The sequence below is a fragment of the Hemicordylus capensis genome, chromosome 6, assembly GCF_027244095.1.
Source record: "Hemicordylus capensis ecotype Gifberg chromosome 6, rHemCap1.1.pri, whole genome shotgun sequence".
NCBI lineage: Eukaryota > Metazoa > Chordata > Lepidosauria > Squamata > Cordylidae > Hemicordylus > Hemicordylus capensis.
In genome coordinates this window covers 28,217,207-28,227,272 of record NC_069662.1, presented here as the reverse complement: position 1 = coordinate 28,227,272, position 10,066 = coordinate 28,217,207, and the positions used below count along the sequence as shown (strand labels likewise).

The 10,066-nt window shown below is 44.3% G+C and overlaps 1 protein-coding gene across 1 annotated transcript; it reads right to left on the bottom strand.

Moving 5' to 3' along the window:
• Positions 1-40: 40 nt before the first annotated feature.
• On the bottom strand, positions 41-9,125 carry ATF5 (activating transcription factor 5). Its single transcript, XM_053260697.1, has 4 exons — positions 8,919-9,125; positions 2,984-3,344; positions 1,795-2,073; positions 41-1,190 (listed from the first exon to the last, which is right to left on the bottom strand). Exons 3-4 carry the CDS (start codon positions 1,970-1,972, stop codon positions 547-549), a joined length of 822 nt encoding a protein of 273 aa, XP_053116672.1. The 5' UTR covers positions 1,973-2,073; positions 2,984-3,344; positions 8,919-9,125; the 3' UTR covers positions 41-546.
• Between the last annotated feature and the right edge of the window lie 941 nt (positions 9,126-10,066).

Genomic DNA, 10,066 nt, shown 5'->3' with positions numbered 1-10,066 from the left:
GTGCTTTGCTTGGTCTCCCATTCACAGTATGACTCACGGCTGGTGTTTAAAACAAGTGTTTATTGGTGCATAGCTGAAAAAAGGTAGAGCAATAAAGAAGTGCTATTGAAGTACATACAAAAAGCCATCTCACAGCCTTGGGACTGTGTCTGATACCTGATTGTGGGGAGGGAGGGAGGGAAGAGAGAGCCTACCCCAGAAATGGCAAACCTATTGCCAAAATTGGCTAATCTTGGGCCTCTCCTATCTCAGCAGCCTTGATCTTCTCCAAAAGGAATCCCCGCTCCCCCTTGCCTTGACCTAGAGTCAAGAGTCAAACATTGATGCAGAGTCCAACAGCCCCACTTGACTCTGATGTTTTTCTTGCATTGTTCATCTACTAGGCCCTAACCTCCAAAGTGTCACACAGGCTACTAATTCCCAACTTTCTCCAACCTTTACTCTTACATGCTTGCTTCATTCTTGTCTACATCCAATGTCCCCTCAATTTCTCCCTGAGTCTTTGCTTACTGGGGTGGGGAGGAATTGAGGCACAGCTCCCTGCCTCTAAGGGGCAGTGCGCAGGCGCTGACTCCGCGCCTTGTAGACCTCAATGAGCAGGTCCTTGACATACTGGATCTCTCTTTCAATGGAATCTGCTTTCTCACGCAGTTCACGGTTGCGCGCCTCCAGGGCCTGGCACTCGTCCCCCAGCGCTTCATGTTCGGCCCGTTTGCGCTGACGGTACCGCAGGGCTGCTGTCTTGTTCTGGTCCCGCTTCTTCTGGCGCCGGTCTCCCTTGGGTGCCAGGGCAGGGGGCTGTTGTACTGGGACATGTACTTCATGGCCCTGCAGGGAGAGCTCAGCAGGTACATCTCCACCATAGAGCTCCAGCAGCTCCAAGCAGCTTGAATCCAAGGTCTGCAGAGGAGCAGCTGCACTGTGGTGGTCCAGGGGCTGGAAGGCATCACCAAAGGGAAACTGGAAATTCCCATCAGAGGGAGGGGTGCTTGGTGCTACCTGGTCTGGTGAGAGTGACTCCTCCAAGAAATAATCCTCCATTTGCTCCAACTCTTTCTTGAGCAGTGAGGCCATGGCCTCCAGGTCTGGAGCAGGAGGGGAGGGCAGTGAGAGCGGCGAGGGCTCCCCTGACACACTCAGGAGCGTGGCCAGGTCTGTGCGCTCCGTCATCCAGTCTGAGAAGCCATCGCCTTCAGAAAAGCAAGAACAAAGTCAGCAATGGACTGGCAAACAAGTGGACCCTCAGGCAGAGCCAAGACTGACCAGTGATTAGGAGCCAAGATCTCTGCCTCAGGCAGCATCTATCTATGTGGGATGTTTTGAAGGAGGTGGGTGTATGTCTGTGTATAACACAGGAACCAGTGGGTAACTAGAGATCATGGAAAGGTACTGCCCAATCAATTGGAACCTTACCCAATTTTGATGTTGGTTTTGAAACACGGAGACATTTGTTACAAACTCTAAACTGGCTCCCATAACCGTGACAAGGATCTTGATTGTAAGAAGCTGAAACATGAGGCACCATAATATAATAAGCCTCCTATTATTATGAGGCATATAGGTGAGAACTGAGGCAGTATCATGTTATTGAAGCAAATCAGATCTCATAGTTGATCTATTGATACTCTGGCTGTGGACACTCTGGCAGTTTTATTAATGAAATCTATGCAAAATGTTTGTTTGTGAATAGGGTCTGTTGATCTTCCTGGAGAAAGGGAGCCCCTCCAGTTGCACTAGGGCCTGTTCAGCATTCCTCTTTCCTAGTCCTATTCCCTCCCCCCTCAATTTATTTACCTGTCAGCAGCGGACGCTCCATGCTGAGGGCAAAACCCTCGTCCACAGGTCCGGCTAGCAGCTCACAATGACCGGCGTGGGGCGGCCGGTGCTTGAGCAGCTCCGGCCTGCAGGTCATGGTGCTAGCTGGGAGCATGGTCAGGTCCAGGTCCAGGGTCAGTGCCGCCAGCAGAGACATGATAGAGACAGTGGTTCAGGCTGGATACAGGATTGGGATGCAGCGGGCAAGGAGGGCCTCGGCTCCTGTAGGCAGGGATGGCAGCGGTGGCAAAAGGCGACCTTGAAAGAGGAGGGAAATACAGAGCGGTCAGAAATCGTTTCTCAGCAGGACTGGTCCCTTTCCTACCCCAAGGCAGGCCTAACTCACCCATGCTGATGATACTGATGCTTGCTTTCTGTCTCCAACCACAACAGGATTTTGCTGGCTTTGGAGCAGTTTGCAAGGCAGGCCTCTCTATGTTGGTGAAAGGCCACTTGGGTGTGCACAGGGGGGCTGAGCAGCAGCCCTGCAGTACCGTGGGCCCCCTCCCCCTTCATCCCTGCCGGCTGTAGTAAGAAACAGGAAGGCTAGCGGACCCCTCTAAGCCTAGCTCTTGCGGCCAGTGTTCTCCGTATCCCAGAATTAAGCAGGGGGATTGCTATGCTGCACAAAAGGCACATCTGATCTGTGACGTCATTGGAGCTGGAGAAATCCCCCTTCCCAAGAGGCTTGGCCTCAGCAGCAGTGACTGAATCGCGCCCCCTTCTGCTTCGCGTCTCCAAGTGCTCCCGGAGGAGGGGGAGGCATGTCACCGCGCAGGCACACCACGCGTGCCCTGTGAAGCTTTGCATGACATATCGGCTTCCCTAGAGGACTCAGAACTACCCAGCCCCAAGGGACGGGGGCGGGGCGAGAACAGCTCCCCCCACACACACACACACACTTTCTGCAGAAAAATCGTGGGGTTCCTGCGGTTCCAACAAACGTTCAGCGCAGTTTGGCCCGTAAGGGAGATCTCGAAATCTAAAGCCACCCCTACCCGCCTGGTTATTTTCCCTTCCGTCGCCCCCAGCCCCTGCCCGCAAGATAGCCTTAGCCACAGCAAGTTTCCAGAGAGCCTGGCAAACGCCCCACATTCCCATTCCAGGGGAATGGAAAGGTGGGACGACAGCACCGCCCCACGCCGCCGCCGCCGCATCATCTACTCACTCCATTATGTTTGTTTTGTTGCAGCGTGCAATACACGCTCGCTCGCTTCGAGATCCACGCAGCTCTAGAAAGCCATGTCCTCGATCACGCCTACGCGCGTTTCTCTTTCCCTACAAATAACTCCGTGTGTGTGCCTGGGTCCAGAAGAGAATGAATCACAGTAGGGTGGAGTCTCCCTATATATCGTGCCAACCTCCCAAGCCGCAGTGCAACTTTGTCCGTATCCATCCTCCAGTAGTTGCCGCCCCCATAACAGTGCTCGTCGTGGTGAATGATGGTGGGAAGGACACAGAGTCTCCTTTCAACTCAGCCTTTTCCTCTGTCCCATGCCAGAAAGGCAGAGTTAGGCAGTGGTTAATTCCTTTAAAAGAAAGTCGTCGAGATTAAAGTTTGCCTAGAAGATTTGAGCCTACAGTACTTTCAGCTAGACAGAGAGGTAGAGTGTGCTTAGTTAGCGAGGATAATACACTTTGCACATGCTCAGAGACAGCCTAAGGCTTTTACATCAGTATTTTACACGTTCTCGGTCTGAGCCCATGGCCACTCAAATGAAGCTCTGGTGTTAGGCTAAGACTGCAAGATAGTTTGGCTCAATCTGGAAACCATGTCCACCCACGGATGCAGTGAGGCAATTGTGCTTACTCAAGGGAAGGCACTCTGGATATACTCAGTCACTCTTTTGTTACTAATAACATCTTCCAGGGCTGTGCCTTGGTATGCCCGGTTCATTATCATGGTATTTAGGTTATTCTATCCAGTCACATTTCTGCCCCATCCCATAATCTCTTGTGCGCTTGTGCTACCTGCAAAACTATCACAAGCAACTGCCAGGAGACAGGCAGCCTCCAATAACAAATTGCAAGCAGCAAGGATGCAGGCGAATGCAGACAATTTCTTTTGTTGGAGTGATAGTATTTCTAGGATTTGATAAAAATAACAAGCTTTTGAGTTGCACAGAGCTGTTCTTCAGGGAGGGCAAAGATGAAAGATTATCAGCTAATAGAACCAGAGTTCACCTTTTTCTTTGGCCTTTCTTTCTTTACTATCAAGAAGGGGTGTGGCAAAGGTGGAGGGAGGTCCTGCAGTGCTGTAGAAGTTTGCTCCTCCACTTGATTTTTATCATAGTTATTTGCTTCTACATTCCATTTTCTAGTTCTGAGCCTTGCCTTTTCCTCTCCTCCAAATAACCCTATGAATTAGGTCCTTAACATTCCCATTTTGCAGATGGGCAAACTGATGGGCTGAGATAAAGCGATTTGACCCAGACCATCCAGTGAGTTCATGGAAGAAGTGAAGCTTTTAAAAGTTTCCAATCTGAACATCAAGCCACACACTACCATCTCCCACAAAAGATCAGATTAGTGGTCTCTCTGGTCATATTCAGTTGGTGAAGACCTTTTTATCTGCAAAAACTCATTGCTCGGTTGTCAGCTGATTTTAATGGGAAACAGCAGTACTGTTTTTGCATTTTAACTGTGATTTTAAATATTTTTGTGCATTTAACTATATTTTTTAGTTTTATTAACCAATTTGCCATTTTTCTGAAAATCAAGATAAAAATTAATTCATAATAATACTGTATTTACCTTACCCAAATAGAAGATGACCCTGAATTTTAGAAAATCCCTAAAAAATAGAGGTTAAATACCCAAAAGGAACAACTCTCTGAATTTAAGATGACCCCCCAATTTCTTTTTTTAATCAATAATTTATTCGATTTCCCCACAACATCACACACACACAAAAGGGGGCTTCCATCACATCATTAGAGCAAGTATCAATTGCAATGCCAAAGTCTTGCCTGTAACTTAATTGTTCTCCCCCAGTTAAATCATACAAAAGTCAGCTCTAGGGCATTTAAAAAACATTTTTGTGCCATTCAAAAGCCTGATACAAATCCATTTTATATGTTTTAAGGTAAATAAGAAGAGGGTCCCACTCTCTAGCCCCCAATTTCTAACATCAAAGAACTTGGGGGGAAACTTAGTCTTGGATTCAAGTAAATACAGTAGTAATAGTAATAAGCCATTTATTATGATAAGCCCTATTCATCCAGAACCTTTGGATGGATAGGGTGGTATAGAAATGTAATAAATAAATAAATGTATTCCCAACAGAGGTAAACAGGCTTCTTCCAGACTCCCACAGAATATCCTGAGTTCCTTTTATTTCAAATATAATGTTGAAATATAATTCCTTACATTTGGCACCTTTGTGCGACATGCACAACTAAAAATAACAGAGACAGCAAAGCATGATGATAACCCAATGCAAAAGCAACTGGACCTCTGGGAGTTCTTTTTTCATCCCCTCCCCCACCTTATGCACTGTCAGTCCTTGACCTCTCGCCTCATTCCTAATTTTCCCCTTAAGTCACAGAGAAAATCAAATAACACATTTACAGAAACCAGTGTTCATAAAGTGATGTGCAAACTTTGTACAAATGCAGAATTCTTCAGCCGGTGTTTTTTTTTTAATAATACATGTTTTCAATGATTCTTTGTGATATCTAGCCTGGGGGAAGAATGATTTCTGTGTAACACAAAAGTCTGCATATCTTGTTGCTGGCCTAACAAAGTGACCTTTTATTTTCCCTGTTATCTGTTCTGATGCACCAACACAGCTACTGTTTGTATGCATATAACACATACTGTAAGATGAGCCACATCATTTTTATACAGTGCCTAGCATATAGTTGGTTAAATAATATCCTCTTAGTCTTAGATAGATCTTTATTATGATACTTGACCTGAAACTGTTGGCAAGCATACAGTCAGTACAGTCAATCTGTCAAACTAACTAAATTTAGATAATGAACAGTTCACCTAATAAGGTAAATGTCTGTTAACTAACTAAATGAGGGAGCCTTAACCATTACGTGATGGATTTTATACGCAATGGCACAGAATTTAGCAACACAAAAAGTAGCAGAAGCGCTCCTAACAGCAAAAAGATATGTTGCATAAAATTTCTGCCTATATTTCTGAGAGTTAGCAGGACTATTTTGCCAGCGCAAAAGGCAGAACACACACAGTAAAAGCAGCAGCGATGCGACAGATTGCACCAGGGTTGCATCAGCTATGGGTGTACTATGACAGAGAAGGGAAACTCACCAGTCGTCTCTGATTGGCTCCTGGGCAAGTGGGAAGCACAGATTGGCTGCAGGAACTGTCCATCATCTCAAATGAGCTTAGCAATTAAGTTCTGTCTGTTAGGGCTGTCACAGCGCAAAATACACTGAAATGACCCCTTTTATTTGTGTGCCTTATGTTGATATAAAAGTGGACAAACTTGTACATTGTACAGGACTCTTTGTCAGGTACCTGTAGTTACCATGTTGGTCCTAATCTGGCTAAGATTTTCAAATTAGATAAGAGAATTTCTCTAGTATTGCCATGAAAAGTCAGGGAAAGTATTTAAAGCTTATTCTGCTTGCAAAATATCATTTCAGTTTGCTTATGCAGTTCTGTTGTTTTCACTCTCATTTCCATCCATTTGTAGAAATCTGGCCCAGGCCTAAAAAGTATGATCCACCTTTGTTGACATTAAAAGCATTTAGGAACGCACAAATTCAGATTTGAGAATATTTAAGCTACATGCTTCCCCCCAAACTCTCCTACAATTTGCACTGGGTTTTGAAATTCAGGATTCAGATTCTCAATAAGTTTGATTTTGTAATAAATTTGGATAAAGGTAGGGGTGTGTGTGTGTGTTTGTGTGTGTGTGTGTGTGTGTGTGTGTGTGTGTGTGTGTGTGTGTAATTCAAAGTTTGGCAGTGAAACCAGAGCTTCCATCAGAAAAATAAGAAAACTTGCCAGTATGCTGAATTCTTAAATTTGAAGGATTTATTACAATCCTGATTATTTAAAAATTGCTTCTGCTCCAGTTGATATCACCCACATCTATCTGCCATTTATTGTTTTATTAACAGAATCATAGAACTGGAAGAAGCCTTGGAGGTCTTCTTATCCAACTCCCTGCTCAGTGAAGGAATCTACTACAGCAAGCCTGAATATATAAGCCCTGGGGGCCAGATCCAACCCCCCAAGGACTTTTTTGGTGGCCTGCAGGTAGGAATATCCTTCAGCAAAAGCACCCCAGAGAGGCAGAGGTTCAATCTTTAGGTCCCCTCTGCCTTTCTGGGACCATCCTTTGTGGTCTCTGATACTGCCTTAAAACACCCTCCTATGCATGTTTACTCGGAAATATTCCCACAGGGTTCCCAGTGAGGCTTACTGCTAAGTAAGTAGCTTTGGGTTTGCAACCTGAAAGCAACAGCGATTTGAGGAGAGGAGAGGACTTGACATTCATTTGGGGATGGCATGCTCTCCAGATGCCCCAGTGACTAAGCAGGGACAAGGTCTAACTTCTGGCCACTATCCTTAGTTAAAATTGTAGGGAAATAAATGTTCCCCTTAACAAGGAGGAAAGATCCACAAGTAACTAATAATTGCTTTCATTATGTTTTTAATCATTAATGTTAATGTAATAATGTGCTGAAAATTGATCTCGACGTTGACCCCTGAACACCATGTTGTGGTTGGTTCTGGCCCACCGGGCCATTTGAGTTGTGCACCCCTGTGCTACAATATTCCTGGTCGTCCGGCTTCTGAAAACGTCTAGCAAAGGAGAGCCTACTATTGTGCAAGGCAGACTCTTCCATTGTTGAACAACTCTAACAGTTAGGCTAGACATTGGAAGGAATGATCTAATCTGCTTCCTTGTCATTTCCATCCACTTGTCCTAGAGTAGACTCAGTAGCAACAGAAAACAAATCAGTTCCATCTTCTGGGTGATAGTCCTTTTAGATATTTGAAGATGGCTATCATTTCTCTCCTTAGCCTTCTCTTCTCCAGGCTAAACATAGGTCTAAACTATAATGATCCTCATAGAACTTGACTTCCAGATCTCTCACGGTCCTTGTTGCGCCTCTGAACCTCTTCCACTTGATCAATGTCCTTTTTTAAATGATGTGCCCAGAACTGAACATAGAATTCCAAGTGAGGTCTCATCATTGTTTGAATTGTTTTTTAAAATAGTTTTAACCTTTTTAAATTTTAAATGGTTGTTTTTATTGTTTTGTTGTGAACCGCACAGAGACTTGCGTTTTGGCGGTATACAAGTATGTTAAATAAATAAATAAATAATAAAATCAGCACTAAATAAAGTGGAACCATTATGATCTGGACACTATGCTTCTGTTAATGCAGCCTGAGATTGTTTTTGCTTTTTTAGCAGCTACGTAACACTGCTGGGCTCAATATGTGGTCCACTAAGACATTTAGATTCTTTTCACATGTATTGCTGCCAAGCCATGTCTCTCACATTCTATACTTTATGCATTTGATTTTTCGTACTTCAGTAGAGAACTTTACATTTATTTCTGTTTGAACCGAAACATGCATAGGATCGTGCTGTAGGGCAGTTTCAGAAAACCAAATTCCTGTTGGTTTTGACTCAGTATTTGAGCCCATCATTTTGAATCTTGATTCTGCTTCTAAACTTTCCCATGCCAGTTTTGTGTCATCTGCAGATTTTATAAGCATCCCTTCTGCTCCCTTCTGAACAGCACAGAGTTCACAACAGAGCCATGTGGCACTCTGATACTCCCCCCCCCACCCCCGGGTTGATGTGGTACCATTAATGAGCACTTGTATCTATCTGGTTATTCAAATTGTGAATCCACGTCATACTAATATTATCTAGCCTGCATTCTACCATCTTGTTATCAGGGAAGACTTTGTCAAATGCTTTGTTGAAAGCAAGATATAGTATGTCCACAGCATCCCTTTGATCTACTAACTAGAAACTCTGTCAAGACAGAAGCAGAGATAAGATTAGTCCGGCATGATTTTTGACAAACCCTTGCAGGCTTCTAGTAATCACTACAATGTTTTCTAAACTGTCTGCTTAATAATCTGTTCTAGGAACTTACCGGAAATCAGCATCAAGCTGACTGATCTGTAGCTTCCTCGATCCTCCTTTTTGAAGAAAGGAGCATTCATCTATTTCCCATTATCTTTGCCTCTGTCTCTTCTGTAGGGACCACAAGAGGGATTCAGGTAGGAATACGTCTTCATACCCATGGAAGAGGCAGAAATAATGGCTATCGAAGAACTTAAGTCTCCCATTTTCTTTTCTCCTTTTCTCTCTCACCCTACCCTTATGAACCACTCTATCCTAACTGACTGATTCTAACTGCTTTGGAATGTTCCTGAACATTCCAGAAGGCTTAGGATGTTGTTGTTATAACAGCATATGATGGTAACAGGGGAAGGGGCGGTTTTTGACAGCCTTTCCTTCCTCAGGAAGTCCTCTGTGCCACCTGAAAACATGTCCCCGAGGGCTGCACAGACCTCAGGGACATGTTTTCAGGTGGCACAGGCTTTCCAGAGAAGGGAAAGTAGTCAATAAATATCCCTTCCCTTGAGCACCAGTGCATTTAGTTTGGGAGGGCAGTTAGTCCGCTCCTCTTGCTGCTCTGGTACTTCCTTGCTCTGGATGTCAGCTACTGTTATTATGGTCAGGGTCACTCCCTGATGCCCCTCTCAATTCCAGGGAGGTGATTTGTTTTTATTGTTCTATGACAGTTTAGTTTTCTGGGAATTCATTCAGCTTTTACTTTCCCTAGCTGCCACCATATAAATTATTGTTACCCTGGTCTCAGTACACAACACCTTTTACTGCGTAGCCTCGTGATAAGCGTATATGTTCCGGATATAAAATGAAACAAAACTTGATACATTTTTTATCAATACATTTATTATTTATTGATTAGAATAAAGATCTCTGCAAAGCAGGACACACAAGCTTATCTACCAAGTTACTAGATACAACTGCTGTTCAGCTATCTAAGTGTTTGTGTTCATCTGGATAAAATGTAACATATAGGATGTTATATTTGGGACAGAGGTAATTGGGACAGAGGTAATTAAAACTGGGTTTGTATACTTAGTGAATTATTCCAGACCTTCTTGTCTGATACTAGGAAGCTGCCCAGAACACTGCTGGTTCTCCAGCCTCCATGCATCACCCTTCAAGTTTCACACAACCCCACCAAACAATCTTTCCTGTTCAGAACAC